The sequence below is a fragment of the Phacochoerus africanus genome, chromosome 12 (assembly GCF_016906955.1).
Source record: "Phacochoerus africanus isolate WHEZ1 chromosome 12, ROS_Pafr_v1, whole genome shotgun sequence".
NCBI classification, from domain to species: domain Eukaryota; kingdom Metazoa; phylum Chordata; class Mammalia; order Artiodactyla; family Suidae; genus Phacochoerus; species Phacochoerus africanus.
In genome coordinates this window covers 65,411,351-65,434,885 of record NC_062555.1, presented here as the reverse complement: position 1 = coordinate 65,434,885, position 23,535 = coordinate 65,411,351, and the positions used below count along the sequence as shown (strand labels likewise).

Genomic DNA, 23,535 nt, shown 5'->3' with positions numbered 1-23,535 from the left:
ATGTCGGAGGCGGCCCCGGAGGCGGGCAATGGAGGGCGCGGAGGCGGGGGGTGAGGGGCGGGGTTATGGGCGGGGTTAGGAGCAGGTTGAGAGGCTGGGGGCGGGGGGGGGTGACATAAGGGGGGCGGGGGGGCGTGGCGGGGGTGACGGAGGCGGGGTCCGGCCTGGGAGAAGAGTCGGATCAAAGCCTGGGCCTGCGATCCCCGACCGGTTTCGCCGGTGACCCCGAGCTGTCGTAGCTCAGCGGCCCGAAATTCTCACCCACGCCTCTCCGAGCGCCAGCCCGCGGCCCTCGGCGTCGAGCTCGGCGGCGTCCGGCCTCCAGGCGCGTCACTGGCCGCCATGGCCGCCTCGGGCTTGCGGGCCTTGGGGGCGAAGGGGCCCGGCTGGCTCCGGCGCGGCCCGTGGGCTCCGCTCGCCGCCGGCTTCTGCAGCAGGGGCCCGGCTGGGGTCGGGCGGCCGGAGCCGGGGCCGCGACTCACCAGCGCGCGGCAGCGGGACGGCATCAGGTCAGTGCTGGGCTGCCGGGCGCCCTGGCCCTCCGGCCCGCGGGCGTGCGGGGCTGTTCCAAGGGCATGGCCGGCGGGACCGGGAAGAGAGGGGAGAGAGGACCCGGAAGAGAGGGGAGAGGAGTCCAGGGAGTTTAGGTCAGCGGTCACCTCCACCCTCCACGGAGCCGCGTTTATCCATCACAGCCGACGGGGCAGGCGGGGAAATCGGACACGGAGGGAACCGCGGATGCAGCGTTGAGAGAGGCCCCTTGCCTGGGCTCAGTGGCCTTTGGGACCCTGCTGGACTCACACGGAGGATTTAAGTGGGGCTGCCTCGAAGGGCGCCAGCACTTCCTCTAAACCCTGGACTTGGGCTCAGCGTGCGCAGCCTGGCAGGTGGTCCTACCGCGGCCGTGCCTCCGAGAAAGCCCTTCCATAGAGGTTCTGCGCCACCCAGACTCGACCTGGCTCCGAGGAGAGGCCAGGCTTAGCCGAGCTGTTCCTTGGCCCTCACCCAGAAGGGCCCGCAGGGGGCAGGTAAATAAACAGGACAGAGGGCACAGGGCACGGAGCTCGGCCCTTTGGCTCAACAAGCCTAAAACCCTTTTAAAAACACACAAACACAAACTTGAAACTGAACGGTGGGATTTTGGGTAAAAGGGCCCCAGGCTCCCGTGGGCCTCACCCTGACATCTGCAGCAGGAGGCCTACGGGGCAGTTTGAGCATTTAGAACGTACAAATCAAGCTAACTGCCAGACGTTTTTTTCTCCCCTGACAAGCAGGAAGGCCTTCATAAGACCGGGAAGGGGAGTTCCCGTCGTGTCGCAGTGGTTAACTAATCCGACTAGGAACCATGAGGTTGCGGGTTCGGTCCCTGCCCTTGCTCAGTGGGTTAACGATCCGTTGTTGCCGTGAGCTGTGGTGTAGGTTGCAGACGCGGCTCGGATCCTGCGTTGCTGTGGCTCTGGTGTAGGCCAGTGGCTACAGTCCCGATTGGACCCCTAGCCTGGGAACCTCCATATGCCGCGGGAGTGGCCCAAGAAATAGCAACAACAACAAAAAAGACCAAAAAAAAAAAAAAAAAACCAAAACAAAACAAAACAAAAGACCGGGAAGGAAGGCTGTGTTTAAATATACAATCCTCAGGCTCCTGGGAGCTCCCCCACAGCAGTGGAGAGCCAGCTGCTGCCCTGCAGCTTTGTTCATTCCTTCCCACTCTCTGCTCGGCCCCCTCACCTCCCCTAATCTCCCTCCCACTGCTCTACCAGGGGCTCGGCACACAGGCTGCAGCTGGTCGGGGCAGCCCTAGTTGAATCCCTCACCCCCTACAGACAGCTGCTCTTGGCTACCCCATGGGCAGAAGGGTGCCCCCTGCAGGGCCAGGGACTTCCAGGGTCTCGGGTGACCGGAGCAGGGTTTGGAAGAGGGTTGTGAAATCCAGGTAGGCTCAATATCTCATCACCCCAGGGGCCTCCTTGCTGGCCTGAGGGACACTCCTGGAAAAGGGCCCAAGCAGGGCTCTGCAAACTGCAGGCCCAGGCAGGGGCCCTTCTTGCCCATTTCCATGGGCACTTCTGCCTCTGCAAATCTGGTCCCATCCAGTCAGAAGCCTGACTCCTGGCCTGGGAGGTGGCCGACAGAAGGCCCTGTGGTTGAGTTCTCCAGCGTTACCCGTGAATCAGAAAAGAGGATGCTGGGACCCCTCCCCTAAATGCTGGGGACTGATTAGTAGAAGGCAGGCCGGAGGCCAGCGTTAAAGAACTAACTAGGTTAGGCTCTAGGTGGGTGTCGCTTTTCAAAGCCACTCGTCTCGGTGACCACACTGTCGTGTAGTGAGGGCCAGCTCTGAACTGGGCACTGTGCCAGGCACCACACACTTGTCCCCCTGACCCTTCCAAGAGCCCGTCAGGAAGAGAAGGTTATCCCCACTTTGCAGTGAGGAAACGAGTTCAGAGAGGTGACAGCCTGTCCAAGGCCACACAGCCAGGAGGCAGGAACGCTGGAGTCAGAGAAAGGGCCGTCCGCCTCCAAAGTTGTCCCCGCTCTTGTCCTGTCACCTCAGGGTACTCACCACCCAGGTTTAAGAGACGGCGGAAAACTGGATGAGATGAAAATCCACAGCAGTTGGTGAAACTGGCTGCGAGAAGCAGAAATGCTCTTTTTGGTCGTCGACTCATTCAGCAGGTAGTTGTTGAGTGAACCTGGCCGTGTCTCTCCCCATGGGCCTTCTGGGGGTTTACAGCGATAGGGTGGCCTTCAGACGGCTCCCTGGGCATCTGCGGCACCATCTCTTGCCTCATGAACGGAAAGCTTACACTTTTTTTTCTCTTTTACGGCCACACCCCAGGCATATGGAGGTTATCAGGCTAGGGGTCACTGCAGCTGCCAACCTATGCCATAGCCAGAGCAGCACTGCAGCTTGTGGCAGCACCGGATCCTTAACCCAGTGAGCAAGGCCAGGCATTGAACCCACATCCTCACAGAGGAAATGGCAAGTCCTTAACCCCCTGAGCCACAATGGGAGCTCCTGGAAAGCTTACACTTTTATCACTTGCCTTGGTGGGGCCTCACTCTTAAAGAGATTCTCTGTCAAGAGGGGTGGTGCTAGGAGTTCCCGTCTTGGCACAGCAGAAACGAATCCAACTAGGAACCGTGAGGTTGCCGGTCCCATCCCTGGCCTCGCTCAGTGAGTTAAGGATCTGGTGCTGCTATGAGCTGTGGTGTAGGTCACAGACAAGGCTCAGATCCTACATTGCTGTGGCTGTGGCATCGGCCAGCAGCTGTAGCTCCTCTTGGACCCCTAGCCCGGGAACCTCCTCGTGAGCATGGCCCTAAAAAAAGGGGGGGTGTTAAAGTTCCAGGCAAAACATCCCACATTTTTAACCAGGATGCCAAGAACTGGGAGAATTCAAACAAGCAAGATTTTTAGGAGGTATTATCCACTACGTTTGAGGACCAGTTGAATGAGGAATTGAGCAATGGATTCTCTCTCTTTTTTTTGTTTGTTTGTTTGTTTTGGCTTTTTTTTTTTTTTTTTTTTTTTTTTTAGAGCTGCACTTGTGGCACATGGAGGTTCCCAGGCTAGGGGTCTAATCAGAGCTACAGCTGCCAGCCTACACCATAGCCAGCCACGCAGGATCTGAGCTGCACCTGCGACCTTCACCACAGCTCATGGCAATGCCAGATCCTTAACCCACTGAGCGAGGCCAGGGACTGAACCCTCAACCTCATGGTTCCTAGCCAGATTTCTTTCCACTGAGTCACAACGGGAACTTCAGATTCTCAATAACCCGTTGAGCAGCAGTAGTCCTGGATGGCTTTCTGAGATGACCAAAGAGGGGAGGAGCCATTGGATCTCTGGGAACGATGCCCACGGGAGTCTAGGGGACATTCAGATGAACCTGTGGATCTAGAGCTCAGAGAGAGGCCTGAAGTAGGGCAAAGACAGGGTGTCATCAGCACAGAGGCAGTAGCTGATGCCAAGGCCATGGTGAAGGTGCCCGGGAGGAGTGTAGAGAAAAGAAGAGGGCAAAAGAGGGAGCTCTGAGGATTGCTGGTGTTGGGGGTGAGCAGGCGGCTAGAAGGAGGAGCAGCCAGAGAAGTACCGACAACCCAGGAGAAGAGGCATGTGCTTCCAGAAGGCGAGCGTGATCACGAGGTCCATTGGATTGGGCTCTGGCAGTCCGGAGATTCTCGGTGGCGACAGTGTCAGTGGGGTGACAGGAGCAGAAACCTGGTTACACTGGGTTGAAGAGGGAACTCGAAATTTCAAGCTCTCTGACTGGCTGTGTGAGGCTCAGGCCAAAGGATTAATGGGACAGTCGAGGGCCTTTGAGGGCTGGCCTCTTTTGCCTGAGGCCCTAGACTGTAATTTAAGCGTATGTCACCAGTGGGCCGGCAGCTTTGTAGGTGTCGCAGCGAGCACGCTCGTTATTTTATTGGGAGGTGGATCAGCAGTCTCTCGCCACCACCCCCAAAACACAGGTTTCCAGGTCCATCAGCCTATCGGCTGCAAGTCACTCTTATACGTAGAGAAGCTGGTCACGAGAAACCAAAGGACCCGCCACCTGAAGATGGCAGCAAAACGGAAGTGGCATTCCGCAGAAAACAGCTACTCTTACTGCACCAAAGTCAATTCAGTCCGCCAAGTGGCTCCCCAGAAAAAAGCGGCACAGAGGCTCTTATGGAAGGTCCAAGGCGACACACAGCAGCGGGACTCTCAGATTCGAAAAAGGGTGAGGAAGGCAGAAGACGTGTGGGCCGACTCGGATGTGAAACAGAAAATACAGAACAGTCATCGGGCGTCTGGCTTGTCGCCCGTTTCTCATAAGAGCAAAAACAAGACACTTCTGTGTGCAGGCGGTGAGATGACAACACGGGTTATTACCGTCAGTGGGTGGGGCGCCTTCAGCAGCCAGCTTCGGGGACATCAGGGCCAGGGAAGCCCTCCTGCTGTAGTTCTGTCTTGTTCCTCGCGTACGGTGCTGTTCTCAGAAGCAGAAATCACTGCAGCATCGCAGTGGGGATGCTGTCGTGTGTGCATATTGGCACCTGCACCCTGCTTACCTCCTCCGTGGGGTGGGGTGGGGTGGGATGGGGGGGATCTGGGGGCTGATTTTCGTTCTTGGCTCCTTCCTGAACCTGATTCTTTGCAAAGAACCCTGGAGAGAAGTTAAGTTGAAGGTAGCGCTGTGGGTCCCATTTCCCTGGCCCCTGCCACTACCAGAAGGTTTTGTTTGTAAAAACCTGGCAGCTGCTCAGTTGGGGCGGCTATGATTTTGGAACTGCTGTCCTGTCCTTCCTGCTGCAGTGATGGTTCTGACCACGAAGCTGGAGAAAGAGCGAACCAAATCAAGGGATGAGGGAGAAAAGGCCACCCGGGTGCAGGTGGTCCCCCCGTTTTGACTTGGCTGTCCCTCCAGCAAGTTGACAATCCCTCTCAATGGCCTCTAAGTGCCCACAGCTCTCTCTTCCGGGGTTTTAAAACTAGCTCCGCAATTGAGAGGAGTGGCAGGGGTCCTCCCTTCTTTTGACTGGCACAGAACCCAGTAATTATGCATTCTTCCAGGAGCATTGTCCTGAACAATCCAAAGAGAAGGAACGCACTGTCACTGGCGATGCTGAAATCTCTCCAAAGCGACCTTCTTCATGAAGCCGAAAGCCGAGATCTGAAGGTCATTGTCATTTCAGGTATTTATCCAATGTCCATCCTCAGTATTTTGCAGAACCCAGAAGAGGTGTCTCCAAATTCTTTGCTTACTGGGGCATTCCCTCACTTAAGGGGAGAACTGTTTGAAGCTCCTTTACAAGAAATTCTTTCTGGAAACCTTGTGCAGAGGCGGGAACTGGTCTTCACAGAATTAACTGGAAGTTCTTTTCTTTTCTTTTTTTTTTTTTTTAAGAACTTTCCAGCATATGGAAATTCCCAGGCTAGGGGCTGGGCCAGTTGGAGCTGCAACTGCTGGCCACAGCCACAGCCACATCGGGATCCAAGCAGTGTCTGTGACCTACACCACAGCTCATGGCACCACAGCTCCTTAACCTACTGAGTGAGGCCAGGGCTCGAACCCGTATCCTCATGGATACTAGTTGGATTCGTTTCCACTATGCCACAACGGGAACTCCTAACCATGGAAATTATGGCAGAGATTACTGTGCAGTAAAAATACGTGTGTTTCCCTTTTTGTTGGATGTGAAACATGGCCACATGCGGTAATGCTAGTTTTTTCCCATCAAAATCGGAGAATGGATTTCCTCCTGGACCTTATACGATGGGTTTAATCACCAGTTCTTTTGATAGACTGCGTCCTTGGCTGGGACCTGTACCTGACTGCTAGAGCATCTGATTGGTTTGTCTTGCAGTTCTTACCAAGCTTTACCCGAGGCTTGCCGCCTTCTTCAACGGTACCAGAAAATGTGCCGTATTTTGCCCTTTCTTTCCTTGCTCTTTTTCTAATGACAATTCTTACTATAGTGTTTGGTGGTGATGACAATGGCATAAATAACAGCAACATCAGTATTTTTTTTCCTTTTTAGGGCCACACCCCCGGCACATTGGAAGCTCCCAGGCCTGGGGTTGAATCAGAGCTACCGCTGCCAGCTTTCAACACAGTCACAGCAACGCCAGATCTGAGCTGTATCTGTGACCTGTGCCACAGCTTGAGGCAGCGGCAGATCCTTAACCCCCTGAGCAAGGCCAGGGATCAAACCCTCATCCTCATGGATACTAGTCGGGTTCTTAACCTGCTGAGCCACAGTGAGAGCTCCCAATGTCAGTATCTTAAAGTATCCACAGACGCATGATGCAGAGGGTGCTCTGTGATGCTTTTTTTAAGATTAAGGATCAGTGTTTCTGGAGATTGGGACCTTATCCGTGGTTGAATATGCATTTTCAACTGTTTTATGTGGTGAAGGGAAAAGAAGCGGAACCAGAAGAGGTCCGCAGCCAGAGGGGTGTGAGCTGAATGCGGAGGTAGCTCGCTTCCAAAAGACAGCTCCCCGTCGAAAGGGAGCACTTCTGCCTTTCGGAGCCACCGCAGCAAAAGAAAATAGGAAACATCAGCTCCCCAGTGGAACTGCGTTTTGTGCTAGTTGTTAACGACAGCAACGGTGACAGCAAGACCACACCCTCACATCCCTCGTTCACAAAGCAAAGGGACTCCCTTCGGGCTCTGACCTTCCTGATTCCAGCCCTGTGGGGGCTGCCGTCTGTGGACTAAAAGACAGAGGCACCGCTGAGGGCCTGGTGGGTCACAGGGGGCCGGTATACTCAGGCCAGGCCGAGTCCAAAGATGAAAGGGTGAGGCCAGAGGTTCAGGTCTGAAAAAAGAGCAGTCACCTCGGCTGCGGGCCTTCTCCCCTGTGGAATGGCGTGTCTGCTAGGGTTTCCACCAGGGACCTTTTAGAGGACAGACACCTCAGCCTGCCTTGTCATCCCAAAACACTGGCCGTCGCTTTTCCAGCGAACGGGAGGCCTTCTGATCAAAATCAGGCCGTCCACTTTCTCTGAGCAGCCACTGGCCTGGCCACTCCCGATGGTGAGCCGGTGGATGAGGAAGGGGCCGTCCCAGCTCTGACTCCTCACGTCTTTGTCTTTTCTTTCCTCGCCTGGAAACCCTTGCAGCCGAGGGGCCTGTGTTTTCCTCTGGGCATGATTTAAAGGAACTGACGGCGGAGCAAGGCCCGGATTATCATGCTGAAGTATTTCGAGCCTGTTCTGAGGTAAGCTGGGGGGGGCGGTCGACATGGCCAGCCCGAGCACCAGAACTCTGCTCAATATCGGATTAGGCTTCTGGTTTACAGCTAAGCTTTTTTGCTGTGAGACGGAACCCTGCAGAACGACTCAAACCTCTGCGGTCGTTGGCGAACCCTGCATCCAAGCAACTGTGTGCTTTAGACTTTGGAAGTGCCGTGGTTTGCATTTGCCCTTGTCGCAGGCCAAAGAAACTAAAGCATATGCTGAGTTGCTGTCTCTACCTGGTGGGGGTGTGTCTTGGTCTCCGGGTCTTAAGAGGTAAAGGGTAGAACTAAGAAGATTAAAAATTTTTAATTTTAAGCTTAAACAACTCTGTCAATGGGAAAGAGAGCATTCACAACATCAGTGGTTTTTAAAATTATTTTCTTTTTTTTTTTAAGGCCATACCTGAGGCATATGGAAATGCCCAGGCTAGAGGCTGAATCAGAGCTGCAACTGCCTGCCTACACCACAGCCACAGCCACAGCCACAGCCATGCCAGATCCGAGCCGCACCTGGGACCTGTGCCATAGCTTGTGCACGCCAGATCCTTAACCCACTGAGCACGGCCAGGGATCAAACCTGCATCCTCACAGACATTATGTCATGTTCTTAACCTGCTGAGCCACAGTGGGAACTCCTAAAATTATCTTCGAACCCTTCTTTCAACTAACTTTTATAACCACTGCCTCCAAGTAGGAAAATCAGCCTCTTCATTTTTCACCTCTTCTCCCCTTCTGTCTCTCTAACCATACTACGGAGAGGAAGGGACCACGGATACAGAAGAGGAAGAAGCTACGTTTGGGACGACTCGTAAATGTATCAGATCAACCTGGATAATCAAAGGTTGAATACAGAATCCAACGTTAAGTCACACATCGTTCATTTAATAAGTATTTGTGGAGCACCTGCTATAAGCATAATACTTGCGAGATATTGAGGGAAATAGAAGGAACAAAGCATCTCCAGCGAGCCTGAAACTGGAAAGGTAGTTGAGAAGGAAGACAGAGCGAGCAGTTCCATAACCTGACCCTAAGTCACTGCCCCTGACTTCTCCGTCATACACCGAGTTCCTCGCTCATCTCTTGGGTCATTAATGATTCGCAAATACCGACAAATACCTTCAACATCCCCCAGACAGAGGCGAGCATCGGAGAGGGGAACAGGAAGTGATCGGGGTACATTCTTGCGTTCCTTGCCCTTCCAGCAGCCCCTAAGGAGAGCAGGTTCTCGTCGTCTCCTTTCGTGGAGGACTGACCTGACTTCACGGAGCAGCGGAAGCAAGCCAGAGCCTAGACTTGGTCCTTTGTTTCCCACGAGTGATGTTTAGGGGACATCCCGCTCTTGTGTTTGCCAGGACTTGGTGCTTTAAAAGTTATTTTTCTACAAGTTTGGTCAAAATATAAAATCATCAAAGAGAACCAGCAGAGCCCCTTCAATCCTCCCTGAAGGCCCGCTTTGATCGCTGTGCGTGCCGTCTTCGTGACCCGAGATCTGAACGGTTAGCAAAGGCCCACAGGGGAGCCGAGCTCCTTCCAAGAACAAATGCCAGGTTTCCTGGAAGCTTCCACCCCATGGATACCTCCAGGTCACATAAAAAGACGCAAACAGCACCTTGCCCTGCCGTAGTAACGTAGGAGGGAACATGCATTGATTTCTTTAATACTTTGTCCGAGAAGACCAGGTTGCCCTGGTAAACAGGAGCGCCGTGACCTCGGGCAGGATGTCGGTGCCAAGGGTGCTCAGCAGGCAGACTGGGGCGGGATGAGCTAGACGGGTCCCCGTCCAGTTCACACACGAGATCAGGCGATGGTGGAAAGGAAGCGAGTTCTGGACTGGCTCCGCATCTGAAAGCTATAGCAGATTCGGACCCTACGCAAGGACGACGTGATGGTTGATTGTTTGCAGGTCAGGAAGGGGGCGCCTTCTGCAGGCTGAGCAGGGCCTCCACTGGAGACCAGCCCCCTCTCTCTTCTTTCGTCCTGTTCAAGCTTGAAGGTGAAACCCTGGTCCAGAAAGAGTCTTCCCTCCTCCTCACACCCACTGACAAGCGGGACAAGGCCGCTGGCTTTGGGAACCAACGTGGGACCCTCCCAGATGTGGTCAGTGAGGCTGGGGCGGTTAAATTTATGTCCCACTTTGGAGCAGCCAGGACCAAAACATGTACTGAGTTCAGGTGAACTGGAGGAATGATCATTCGTGATGATCAAGGGATTGGTGACCCAGCTTGTGTGTTAGCTAGGTTTCCCCTGTCTTTTCCTTCCCTCCTTCCTTCCTTCCTTTTCTTTCTTTCATCTTTTTTAAGGCCACATCTGCAGCATGTGGAGGTTCCAGGCTAGAGGTCAAATCGGAGCTGTCGCTGCTGGCCTACACCACAGCCACAGCAACGCCAGATCCTTAACCCACTGAGCGAGGCCAGGGATCGAACATGCGTCCTCATGGGTGTTAGATTCGTTTCCACTGAGCCATGATAGGAACTCCTCCTCTGTCTTTTCTGAATCGCTCGCCAATGTTATTGAAAATATTTTTTAATTATAAAAGTAATCATACTTATGACAGAAAATTTGGAAAATCTAGAAGGAAGACAAATAAATTACTGATACTATGCCATGATCATACTATCCAGAGAGAACTGTAATTAATATTTTATATATTTCTTTTGAAGCCTTTGCCAGGTATACCCATTTGTTTGAATAATTCTGCATGGGTGCTATTATACAGTATAATTGTATAATATGATTATAGCATTGAATGCTGTGTGCCGGGTAATATTCTGAGAACGTTAGACATGTTACCGCATGTAAACCTCATGTTCTGGAAGGATGCTACTATAATCATACCCATTTTACAGACGTGAAGACTGAGGGATAGGCAGCACATTAGCGGTAGACAGGGTGTCAGCCCCCAGCAGCCTCGCCCCAGACCTGCTGATGCTTCTCCTGGAAAATGTCATTGGAATGAGAATGCGGCATTCCATGGCATGGATACAATTTAGTTCCCACGGCCCATTTACTTATTTTTATATAGTGACATTATTTGTAGTTTTTACTCTTATGAAGTAATGACTTGGCGAACGTCTTCGTGCAGGCAGCTTGTTGCCCTGTTTCAGATTCTCTCTTAAGAACAGTATTCCAGGATGGAAGGTGTGGATAGCGCTAATGTGGGTGATTCACGGGATTGCCTGAGTCTTTCCCACCAGCCCTTCCCGGGTGACAGACAGGGGACAGACTGTGCAACCCAAGCCACAGCCACCTGACTTTTCAGACCTTGGGTTGATGGGGTGACAGATGACACTTAGAGCTGAAACGATCTTTTCTGCCTCCGCAATAAGACCTCAGACGCTCTGGGCATCCTCTGCTTTTGCTCCTGCAGCCCCCCGAGAAGCAGTCCTCACCACCCCCTCCTCACCCACACGCACGCACCCCTAAGCCCACCAGCAGTTTGGGGCGCGGGTACATCCGTGTGAATTTTCCGGGGGAAGGTCATTAGCATGTACTGAAAGTCAAGACTATGATATCCTTAGGTATGTAACTGGTCATTTTGTAATAAAGCTGGCAACATCAAAGGTTCATGAGCACAGAAGGTGAGTTTCTCAGGCCAAATCTTGGAATCCCTGAAGGTCGTTTTTCTTGGAGTCGCCTCGCAGGAGGCGAGGCCCAGATGCAGGTCCCCCTTCCCCGCCCCCCACCTCCCTCCCACCGGAGTCAAGGGCAACCATTTCTACACCAGAGTTACCATAGCAACACAATCTGTTTAGCGTGTCAGGGACAAAAATGGAGAAATCAGCCAAGTTATTTCATCAGCTGCAAAAAAATAAGTTAAAGTTGTAGAGACGTGGGGGAGGGGGTCTCACACAAGCCAGTTCCTGACTCCCCCCTCCGTGCAGGTGGCTCTGTCTTAGGAACTGTGTTTATTTTGATGACAGCGGGGGGTCCCCCCCCCCATTTTAACAGAACTGAGAGAGTAACCGTGGTGGTAACTGGAGACGTGATTACTAAGGAAATTGCCTCCCAGGCCCCTGCCCACCTTCATTTTTCAAGGAGGACCCAACACCAGTTTGCAGACTCTTAATGGGAGAGCTGCACGCAGGCGCCATCGGAACAGAACCGCTTGGTCCCCAGAGGTCAGGGCAGCCCTTGCCTCCTGCAGGGTTACTCGGGGAGCAGCTGAGGAAACATCCTCGCAGATGTGCTGGGTGGACAGACCAGGGGCCTGGCATCAGACGGAGGCGACTCGGACCCTACAGCCACCCTCGACCCGGTGGCCTTAGGGGGTCCCTTCCTCCATGAGCCTTGATGTCCTGGTTCCTTCCTCCGGGACCTCAGGAAGACCCAGTGGTACAGCCTGGCTCACAGGCGCTATTTTAATGCCAGTTAGTTCACTTTGCATCTTGTCATTGAATCTGACACAGGGATGTCTATGCAAAGGGCCCTGAAAATGGTAAAGTCACGTAAAACGATGTGCTTGCTCCTTAGGTCATGATGCTGATCCAGAACCACCCGGTCCCCATCATTGCCATGGTGAACGGCTTGGCCACCGCTGCCGGCTGTCAGCTGGTGGCCAGCTGTGACATTGCCGTGGCAAGTGACAAGTCCTCCTTTGCCACACCAGGCGTGACCATCGGGCTTTTCTGCTCGACCCCTGGGGTGGCCGTGGGGAGAGCGCTGCCGAGAAAGGTAACTGAATCCCCTGCAACCCCTCGATAGTTGTGGTCCTCCAGTACCCATGACGGTCGGTTCCAGAACTTTCTTGTTGAAAGTACCATTTGATTCAGGACGTTCTGCCCACAGCAGAGCTGGCTGGATGCGCTAATGTCTTGTGTTGGGAGGGAATGGCCTGCTCCTCTTTTGCTTCCCGCAGTGGCCTTCCATTTGGAAATCACTGCGTTTCACTCTTGCCCGACCCTCAGTCCAGCTGGGTAGGCTTTGAGATTTTGCTTTGTTTTCATAAAGGCACACAGTTTGTTTGTTTGTTTGTTGCAATCTTATTTGGAATGTAATTGAGACACCGCTTTGTTGCCCGTGAGATACAAGAGCATGGTGACATATGCCAGCATCAAGGGGCCAGGACACTGTGTCACTGGCTTAACTATTTGCCAACAGTCTGTCTCGTTCCAGAACAGACTGCAAGGAGCTGATACCCTGAGTGTGTCAGGTTTCTGGTGGTTGTAGGAATATCCTGCACAGGGGTGTTGAATCGACCCCAGCAGGTGCCGTCGCCAGGGTCGTGTGGTTGTTAACCAGAGTGTGTTCCGTTTTCCTCACCAAGTTCCCTCCTTCATCAGCAAAGAATGTTTCCTGAACATCTCCTAAGTGGAAACCAATTGTTGCCTTGTTCTAGAAAAATACATCCTCCTTCTCAGTTGGAAATCTGTTTTTAAAGTGGGGGGCAAAGTTATACCAAATCGGGAACCTAAAGTGCTTTCTAGAATATTCCATCCATTGTAGCATCAACTAGGAAAATTAGCAATTGCTCAAACACCTAAGGCACAAAAGAAACGAGACCCAAGGGCAATCAAGCCGCCAGACTCAGGGGTTCAGGGAAGCACACCTGCTTTTAATGCCTCCTCATTAGTTTCTACGGAAACGTGTGCTTATGAGGAAATTTTTTTTTTGTCTTTTTTTTTTTTGCTATTTCTTGGGCCGCTCCCGCGGCATATGGAGGTTCCCAGGCTAGGGGTCAAATCGGAGCTGTGGCCACTGGCCTGCGCCAGAGCCACAGCAACGCGGGATCCTAGCCGCGTCTGCAACCTACACCACAGCTCATGGCAACGCCGGATCGTTAACCCACTGAGCAAGGCCAGGGACAGAACCCGCAACCTCATGGTTCCTAGTCGGATTCCTTAACCACTGCGCCACGACGGGAACTCCTTATGAGGAAATTCTGACAACAGACACCTACAAACATGCACACTTATGAGAACCAGCTGAACGTGGGCTCCCCGTTGGAAATGGTGACCCTCAAAACACAGTAGCTTGCTCCACTGTCCTAAGACTTGGGGTGTCTGGATCCTGTCAGGATATACATTTACCTTAGATGTTATCTATTCATTCAGCACATTACTCTTAAGCCTTACTCAGTGCCAGGACGTTAAATGTATCATAAGATCTGGCAATAACTTTGTGAATCAACTCTCTCATAACGGTGCAAACCTCAAGGCCTTTTGCACGTTAAAGGTGGCTGGCTGCTTGGCCTGCCTGCCCTCTGCTCATCTTGAATACTTGATGACATTCTGGAAGGTTCCATGTTAAGGCATTTGAAACCGTTAATCAGCCCTCCTGTCAGGACAAGAATCTATTCTTTCTCAAAACAAATTTTTAAAATCAAGGCTTATAACTGAGTCCTAGGAACTTACACATTGTATCACGTGTCCATTTTAAAATTCATTTTCGAGAAGAAATAGGGGAGAAATGTGACAAAACAGGCCTTAAATTCCCAGGAAGCCCAGTTCTCAGAACCATTCGCCTAAATCTCACCTGCAAGGCTCCCACTAGGTGGAAAACTAAGGATTCACAAAAATCTAAACCCAACCAGGACACAACAGTTAGTGCTTGGTGGCACCTACAGGGACACATGCACATACACGCCCTCCCCCACCGTGTGTGGGTAACGGGCACCTGTCCCTGGGCATCCACCCAGAAGCAAAACCAGCAGGTGCCTTTGTGAGAAAAGATGCTCAGCATCAGTAATTATTAGAGCAATGCAAATCAAAACTGCCAGGAGGTACCACCTCACTCCAGTCAGAATGGCCATCTACAAATAATAAATAATAAATCTACAAATAACAAACACCGAAGAGCGTGTGGAGAGAAGCGAACCCTCCTTCTCTGTTGGTGGGAGTGTAAACTGGTTCAACCACTATGGAGAACAGTATGGAGGTTCCTTAAAAACTAAATATAGAACCACCATATGATCCAGCAGTCCCACTCCTGGACATACATCCAGACAAAACTAATTCAAAAAGGCACATGTACCCAGATGTTCGTAGCAGCACTATTCACAATAGCCAAGACATGGAAGCAACCCAAATGTCCACTGACAGACAAATGGATTAAGAAGGTGTGCATATACCCAGTGGAATCCTGCTCAGCCATAAAGAATGAAATAATGCCATTCACAGCAGCATGGATACAACTAGAGATTATCATGTTAAATCAGAAAGATAAATACCATGTGCTATCACTTACATGTGAAATCTATAATATGACACAAACAAACCTATCTGCAAAACAGAAACAGACTCACATAGAGAACAGACTTGTGGTTGCCAAGCGGGGAGGGGCGAGGGGGAGGGATGGCCTGGGAGTTTGCGGTTAGTAGATGCAAACTATTACATTTAGAACGGATAAGCAATGAGGTCCTACTGTACAGCACAGGGGACTATGTCCAATATCCTTGGATAATCCATAATGGAAAGGAATTTCAAAAAAGAATATAAAAAACAAAAACTCCAAGCAGGTGCCTTTGGAAACAGGCCTGGTCCAGAAGCACCGCCCCTCACACCAGCTAAGGCTGCATGAGTGGGTCACTAGTGCCCTCTGCTGGTCACTATGGGGAACTGCTCAGCTGTGCCCAGAATGCTGCCTTTTGTTTACTGGGACCAGAAATGGTGGCCAGGAAACCTGAGCCCAGGCATGAAAAGTGGAAAGTACCCCCGTCCCCCAGTGTGACTTAAATATGCAACTTCATGGCACCAAATAAACAACCTGCCCGGCACAGCTACTCCCTTCCCAGACCTGGCTTTGCCCAGCCCCTCCAGCAGCAGGTACCCGCAAGACCAGAGGCAGTCGTATTCCCCCTGTTCACCCACAGCAACTGTGCATCTGGGGAATCCGAGCTCCTCATCCTCTGACGAGGTCAGAGTAGAACCTCCAAGCTGCACATCGTGTTAAGTGAAAGCCTTGGAACCCGGGCTGTTTGCAGGTCACCAGGGAGCCTGGGAAACGGGGGTCTCAGCGGCACCCCCCACCCCCAGTGGCGACCGCGTCAAAATCTGCATGTTAACGGGTTAACGTGCCACAGGCAGCCCCATCAGTGGCATGTAGCTCAACAGGCCCCCTCACAGGGGCCTGGGGTCTCGGTGACTGACCGCACGATTCCCAGCTAAGCCAGCCCAGGCCAAAGGCTGACCGCCACCAGCCAGTTCCTGGCCTGCAGGAAACTTGAGGGATCCCAGAGACCCCTCTGCTTTGCATAATTGGGGCCATGATACTTAAAGCCAAGGCTGGAGACCATTACAGATTTACAGGAGAAAAAGCCTGTTAGGAACAGTCACTGCATTTATTGGGCGCCTTCTGAGTGCCCAGCTCTGAGGTGTAAGTTTTACACAGATTTCTGGAACCTTCACAGTTCTGCAGGAGAAAGGGGTCTTTACTCCCGGGTTTTCGGATGCTGAGGAAACAGACTCGGAGGGATTAAACTGCCCCCTGAAGGTCCGGTGGTTAGTAAGTGGCCAGTCTGGGATTAGACTCTCCAGGGGACAGCCGACTCCAGGGGTCAGCCTCGGGGGCCAGGCTGGGCCGCAAGCACGTGTGGCTTTACTGCACATACTCCAGGAAGAGGAAGTGTAAAATCACAGCCTTGTGTTAGGGCCGAGGAGGCGCCACCCTGTAAGGCGTTCTAGGTTAGTTACGGGCAAGGGCGAGAGGAGGCATCGTCTTCTCCCACCTGAAGGTTCAGGGGAAACTCAACAGCAAGTCAAGATCGCGCTGGTTCGCTATGAAATAGGCTTTCTTTTTCTCAGGGAGTGCCTCTGTTATCTGTTCTGCCGGGTTCAAACCCTGTGAATCGGGATAGCGCGAAATAGCCTTAACCCACCAGGCAGATAAGGGTGCTGAGGCCAGAGTCGGGTGTGAACTGGCCGGGATCGCGCAGGAAGCGGAAGGCCGGCCAGAAACCCAGCGCCCAGGACAGGGGGCGACGCTGGGGGTTCCCTTGCCGCTCCCCCAGATTGGACCCCCGTCCTCTGCCCTGTGCTGGGCCTCACTGGGAGTGTTCAGTGACATCTTACTGAACAGCCCTAACCGGTGGCACCAGTTTTTAGCTCCACGTTCAAACAGGTGCTTCAGACATGCCTCGCAGTGACGATGCTGTGTCTGGGCAGCTACAGCATCGTCCCTGAAGTGACCCACGGACAGCTATTGCCACTGCCTCCAACAGGTCACCATGAAGTGTCCAAAGGGGCAGCATGGGGGCTTAAGTCCTCTCCCGAACTGTGCAGAGAAGAAAACAGGGCTAACGTCACCTTGCCCCTGGTCCCTCCACTTGTGTCACATCTGTGCCGCGGTGGCAGGAGGCCTCCGCCCTGCCTCCTGGCCCCTCCTTCTCTGCCACAGTCCAGGCCCTGGATGATGCGGTCTCGTCTCATGAGGGACAAAACCCCCTCAGTCAGTCGCTTCCACCGCGGAGCAACATTGGCGATGCCTCAGTAGTCCCAAGATGGGCAGGGGCACTGCTGGCACCAGTAGACAAGAGATCAGAGAGGCCACAAACATCCTACAGAGCACAGGACAGCCCCGCACACGGGAAACTGGGCTGGTCCAAAAGAGGGAAGAGGGCTTAGGTTACGAGTCCATGATCTGAACGCTAGCGACTCCCAAGGTCACATGCAGTAGCCCGGCATCCAGGACCGCACGACCACCCCCAGCTCAGTGGCTCCAAACAGCAACAGGCATTTGTTCAGCTCGTGAACCTGCAACGTGGACAGGGCTCAGGGAGGAAAGTGCCCATGGTCTCAGCCGGGAAGAGCCGAGCACAGGAGAGTGACTGCTGGGGACAGTCATCTGAGGGCTTGTTCACTCCCACATCTGCCTGTTGAGGCCGCCTCTCAGCAGCGGGTCAGCGGCACACACAGCACAGCCCGAGGTGTGGCCTGGGCCTCCTCACAGCACGGCGCAGGCCTCCAAGGCCACTAGACACATGTCACCTGACCCAGCCTCTGAAGACTGCGGCATCACTTCTGCCGCACTGCTGGCCTCCATCGATCTACTTCCTTTTTTTCTTTTTTTTCAAGGCCACACCCACGGCATATGGAGGTTCCCAGGACAGGGGTCAAATCAGAGCTACACCTGCCGGCCTACACCACAGCCACAGCAACGCCAGATCCGAGCCACATCTGCGACCTACACCACAGCTCACGGCAACACCAGATCCTTGACCCACTGAGTGAAGCCAGGGACTGAACCCACCTCGTCGTGGATACTAGTCAGGTTCTTAACCTGCCGAGCTACGACGGGAGCTCCCATCCATCCATTTCTTAAATCACTCATCAGTAACTATTCCACAGGCTGTCGGGAGTCCAGATACCCATGAGTCGAGTCTCTGCAGAGTGAACTGGGTGGGAGGTGCTCGGGGGGCACTGGGTCCCAGGACAGCCCTGAGAACCCCCGTCTCTCCTGCAGGTGGCCTTAGAGATGCTCTTCACCGGGGAGCCCATGTCTGCGCAGGAGGCCCTGCTCCACGGGCTGCTGAGCCGGGTGGTGCCCGAGGAGCGGCTGGAGGAGGAGACCATGCGGATAGCGAGGAAGGTGGCCTCGCTGAGCCGGCCCGTGCTGTCGCTGGGCAAAGCCGCCTTCTACAGGCAGCTGGCCCAGGACCTCAGGACGGCCTACCACCTGGCCTCCCAGACCATGGTGGACAACCTGGGCCTGCCTGACGCGCAGGAGGGGATCCAGGCCTTCCTCCAAAAGAGGGACCCTGTCTGGTCACACTGAGCAGCCTCATCAGGGGAGCTGGGAGCCCCTGAGCCCAGAGCGTGGTGCTCAGGACCCCTCCCCCTCGCTGCCTTCTGACCCCCAACCGCCGCCACTGCTGCCTTGTGACTGTCACGGTCTGCCTGCCTTACAGCCTTGGTGATGCTGTGGGTGCCCGTGGTCCGTACGGAGGGCCGCGACTGCCTGGGGAGAGGGTGGCTGCAGAGTCCGGGGCTGCCTTAGGGGAAGGGCCCTGGGCACCTCTGCTGAGCCAGCTGCCTGAGGAAGAGGGGGCGAGGTGCTCCCACCCACGACCGTGGCCAAGGGGACACCCCCAGGGGAGGAGGTGGTGGTGATGTGCGGCCAAATGGAAGGGCTCGGGCTGCCTCAGCGACAGGAGGCTCCCAAGGTGGAGGCAGCGCCCGTGCCCAGGACAGGGCAAAGGCCTCAGACCTCCGCTCTGAAAATCACCTGGATTCTATCGAGAAGGAACCCTGCCTGTGGCTTTGGGATAATCTTGCGTGACTTTTAAAGATGACCTACTTAGAGAGACTGTAAGCTGGCGGAGAGAAGGACGTCAGTGAAGCCTTCGATGCCTGTACCGACCGACATCCAGGTGGGAGGGTCCCTCCCGGGCCCGGACCCTGGGCTGAACCTGAGGACAGAGGCTCCGGGGGAGGAGGGAGGAACACGGAGCAACCCCTTCCAGCCACAAAGAGTCACCTGCTCTGGACACACTTGCATCCCTGCTCAGCTTCTGGCAGAGAATCCAAACTAGCAGCAGACACCCGAGATCCCTGACAGCGAGTATCTTGCTTTCTCGCTTCCGGTCCAATTAGGTCCCAGAAATGCCCGCAATCTCGTGTCCACCAGCTCACACCTGGGGCTGATCAGTTTTTAAGGCTTTTTTTTAAAAAACAAACAAACAAACAAACAAAACACCTATGAGGAGAATTTGGCCCAAATGCCATGAGTACCAGAGAGAGAGAGCCATGTCTGCCGGGTGGTTCTCATTCTGATCCCTGGGGCCCGCGGCCCCCGGAAGGGAGGTCACCCAGTGGGTTTCTATTGAGGCTGGCTTTTTCTTTTCCTTTGCCAGAGTTCAGAAAGGTGGAAAAGAGTGGGTTTTTTTGGAAAGGAGGAGCCTGAAACTAGAAAGATCACGGGAGCCGGCGTTCCCTGGACACAGTACCTCCTCAGTGAGCCCCACTGGAACCAGCGCCCCCACCACCACCTCCAGCTTACAGGGGGTGGTTGAGACCCGGGAGAGTGAGGCTCAGGCTCTGTGTGCCCCATGAAGCCGGCTGCCCGACTCCTGCCCCGTGCAGCTCTCCAGAACCCAGGGCTGGACTGGGTGCTCCTGCTGGAGACCCCTGCCAGCTCACGGTCAGATCTGACTGCTGCCCGACCGCCTGCGGAGTTTTTACTATGATAACGCTGATAAACAGCTGGCTGAAGTCCCAAGCCAGTCTGCCCAGGACTGGGGCCATCGTGATCGGCTCAGAAAGAATGCCACCAGCAGGGCCCTCCGGTTTGCCCGCCCTGGGAGCGGCCGTGTGGCCTTTGCCACGGTGAGGAGAGGGTGTGATAAACTCTCTGGGCTTTGGGGAACGTTACCAAAGCCTCCGCATACATTCGGCAAATGAAAACCAAAAGCTGGCTTTCCAGTTCCTCTGCAAGCTGCACAACCACAGCCCCACACAGGAAATCTCAGGCCTCGAGGGCCTCCCAGCCCGCGTGCCTACAGGGACCCGCCATAAATCCTAATAATGACCGATGCGGAAAAGAACCGAGAAGGATAACCTGCCGCCCAGCCAGAAGTGCCACATAACTCATCCCCAGGGCAGGTACAGATTGGGAGTTAATTTGCGTGCCTGCTTCCTCTGCTGGGAGAAAACCCACCCATCACCGCACACCGAGGCTGCCTTCGGAAAGCCTCAGGCGTTCCCCTGTCCCTCTGCACCATCCCTTCTCAGGGAGCTTTGCTGAGCTCAGCCCAGCCGTCCAGGCACCAGCAGTTGGGCCAGAAGGTCAGTGTGGTGGGCACTTGCTTCTGCTCGGCTCAGCTCGGCTCACCTGAGCCCCACAGAATGTAACCAGAAGGAGCAATGACTGATTTTACATCAGTGGGTGTGGAGGCCGTCGGGAGATTTAATGAGCTGAGACCCCTGCCAGGCAACCCCCAGAAGTAGCTCACTGCCCCCCGGGATACACGAGACTCCGAGAAGTCGAGGCACTGGCCGCGTGCAGACCCGCCTGTGGGTTTGGACCTGCCTGACTCTGTCCCGTGCCCCGACCGCTATCCTGGTTTCCTCCCTCTGCACCAAAAAGATTACTAACAGAATGACCGGCCTGCAGAGGCCAGCCACTCAGAAGTGGCAGAGGCAAGGCAATACGGCTTTGCTTACCCCGGGGGTCCGAGAGAGTGTGGATCCGACTTCGCAGAAGTTCAAGTCCCAGCTTTGCCGTGGGACTGCAGGTGACCAGCCTCTTCCAGCACCCAGGTCCCCTCCCGCAGACATGACGCCGTGCGCCCCTTGTCCTCCTGCATCTGGCGTTCCGGACTCCACAAAACCGGGACTGGAAACTCGCACCGAGACCCGAAACAGGCAGCTCTGCTCAGAGAAAACGCTCTTCCAGACGGAGAGGCCGGGCCTTTTGCCCGAGAGGTGGCGAGCAGTGCAGACACCTGGTTACACAGAAGAGCACTCAGAACGGGGGCCACACCTGCACCTTCGCACGGGAAGACCCTATGCGGGCAGAGCTCCGTGGGAACTGACGGCCACCCCAACCCTGCCTGGGCGCCCCCTTTCCTCTCCCCATCCTCTGAAAACCACAGCGCTAGTGTTGCCTGGCGGGGTCCCTCCCCAGGCCTACTGCAGATTCCGATTTCTGGGGCCCAAAACATGCATTTAAAAAAGATTTCTGAGTGATTCTGCTGCCTTAGGGTGGAAATGGCAGGTGTCTCTCCAGCAGTACCTGTGTTTTAAAAGTGGGAATCAGTGTGGCCTTTGAGGTGGGGTTGTGGGCCGTGGTTGTTGGCTTGGAGGGGGTAGGGGCAGGGGAGGCTTGAACACTTCAGGTGCCTCTTAAAACCCACTTGAGCAGCTTTCAGGGCTTCATAGGCCCCAGGTGCTTCCCACCCAGCACACAAAACAGGATACACCCATATCCTGCACTAAATATTCTCCTATGTAGAGAAAGAGGTTGACTATTTGCTTTTAAATTGTTTAAAAATATTTGATTAACTAATGATTATTCTTTCTTGGCAATCATTAAGAGGCAAGAGCTCAATTCAGCCTCATGGATGTTGACCTGTTACCATAAATAAAAGATGAAATTTCAAGGGTTTTTCTTTCATACTTTGGAGCCCCAGATGTATTTTTCAGATCCCAAACAGAGGCCTCCCAAGAAGTTGGCCGCCTGGCTGTCTCTTGGTGGTGGTGGTGGGGCACCTAGTCCCACTCCCTGATGAGGGTGGGTGGCTGTTGATAGGGAGGGGGCGGGGCGGCCAAGTGCAGCTGAGCTGGTGCTGTGGGGTTTATGATCCCAGCGTGGCCGTCTTCTGAGTCCTAGTTGATTTTATAGTGATGTTTCCTTCTGGATCTGCTATTCCTGCCCCCGGATGTTTCAGCGCTGCCCCAATTTGCAAGTATTTGCTTACACATTTAAGAGATCCTTCCCAGCGTTCCCCTCCTGGTGCAGTGGAAACGAATCTGACTAGCATCCATGAGGACACAGATTCTATCCCTGGCCTCGCTCAGTGGGTTAAGGATCCGGCTTTGCCATGAGCTGTGTGTAAGTCGCAGACATGGCTAGGATCCTGCATTGAGGTGCCTGTGGTGTAGGCCAGCAGCTACAGCTCGATTTGACCCTAGCCTGGCAACCTCCATGTGCCATGGGTGCAGCCCTAAAAAAAAGACATCTTTCCCTTTTATGCTGTATGTTTTCAATATTTACCTTACCAAATTCTACACTGAGATGGTGCTTGCCGGCTTTAGAAGTTTCTATGAATTTTAGAGTTCCTGCTGTGTTGCAGCAGGATCAGCAGCATCTCTGAAGCATTGGGACAGCATGTTTAAGCTCCTGCTGGCTGTGACCAAGGTCCCACAACTGTGGCTCGGATCTGATTCCTGGCCCGGGAACTCCGTATGCCTCAGGGCAGACAAAAAAAAAAGTAGGAAAGAAAGAAGAAGAAAAAAAGCAATTTCGAGGAATTTAGAAAAAGGAAAAAGCATGTATGGTTCGAAGTGGAGTGTGATTCAGAGCCCAGCAGTGCCTCCATCCATGCAGTGATTCTCTGTGCCAGGCGCTGGTTTTAGCATTTTATGGATGTTAATCCATGAATCCTCACAAAACCTCTCTGCAGTAGGATTTACGAACCCTGTTCTACAGAAAAGAGACTAAAACCGCGGTATTAAGTGACTTGCTCTTCATCATACCGCCGGTAGGGGGCGCTGCTGGGTTCAAAATCGAGGCCCACTGCGCCAGGCCACCCTGCGGCCCCTCCTCTTAGGGAACGGCGACACTCCCATCACTTTGCAGGTCCCTCTCTTGTGCAGGAAGCACAAGAATTATTTTTAATTCAGTCTGTCATGCTCCCTGCCCCCAGCAAGAGCGCGCGTTCCCGCAGGACCCCATCAATCTTGGTTTAATTCTCGTGCCTGGACCCTGCCCGGCACCCAGCAGACATTCCACGGGATGGGCGGGGCCCAGTTCCCCGGCACCCCTCAAGGCTCATGACACAGACACGAGAGTTCTTTACGTTCTCAGGCCACATTTTCTAAATCGGTTTTGCAAAGTTAAATAGCTGAACAGAAGTGAAATCCGTGTTTTCTCGTGGGTCCAGGGAAGTTGGTGGCAACTCTTTGTAAGGGCGGGTGATTATTCCAGAATCACGCTGGATGAAATCAGACCCAAGGGTTCCGGAAAAGCCCATTTTCTTTCTCTAGAGCACAGCGGAGCCACATTTTGGCCTCCAACTGCTTGCGCTTCTGGGGATAAAACAGGGGTGGAATATGTCAGTCATTGGCAAAAGGTGAAGAAGCTAATAGACTTGCTCTTGATAGGATCTTTTGAAATGGTTTCTATGCCTACTTGCATTTTTTTTTCTTCTTA

General features: G+C 53.7%; 1 protein-coding gene across 1 annotated transcript; it reads left to right on the top strand.

Annotated features, from left to right (window-relative positions):
- ECHDC3 (enoyl-CoA hydratase domain containing 3) lies at window positions 1–21,763 on the top strand. Its single transcript, XM_047754649.1, has 6 exons — window positions 1–50; window positions 150–509; window positions 5,561–5,682; window positions 7,616–7,713; window positions 12,202–12,402; window positions 18,127–21,763. The coding sequence occupies exons 1-6, from the start codon at window positions 1–3 to the stop codon at window positions 18,436–18,438; spliced, it is 1,143 nt and encodes a 380-aa protein (XP_047610605.1). The 3' UTR covers window positions 18,439–21,763.
- Window positions 21,764–23,535: the final 1,772 nt, after the last annotated feature.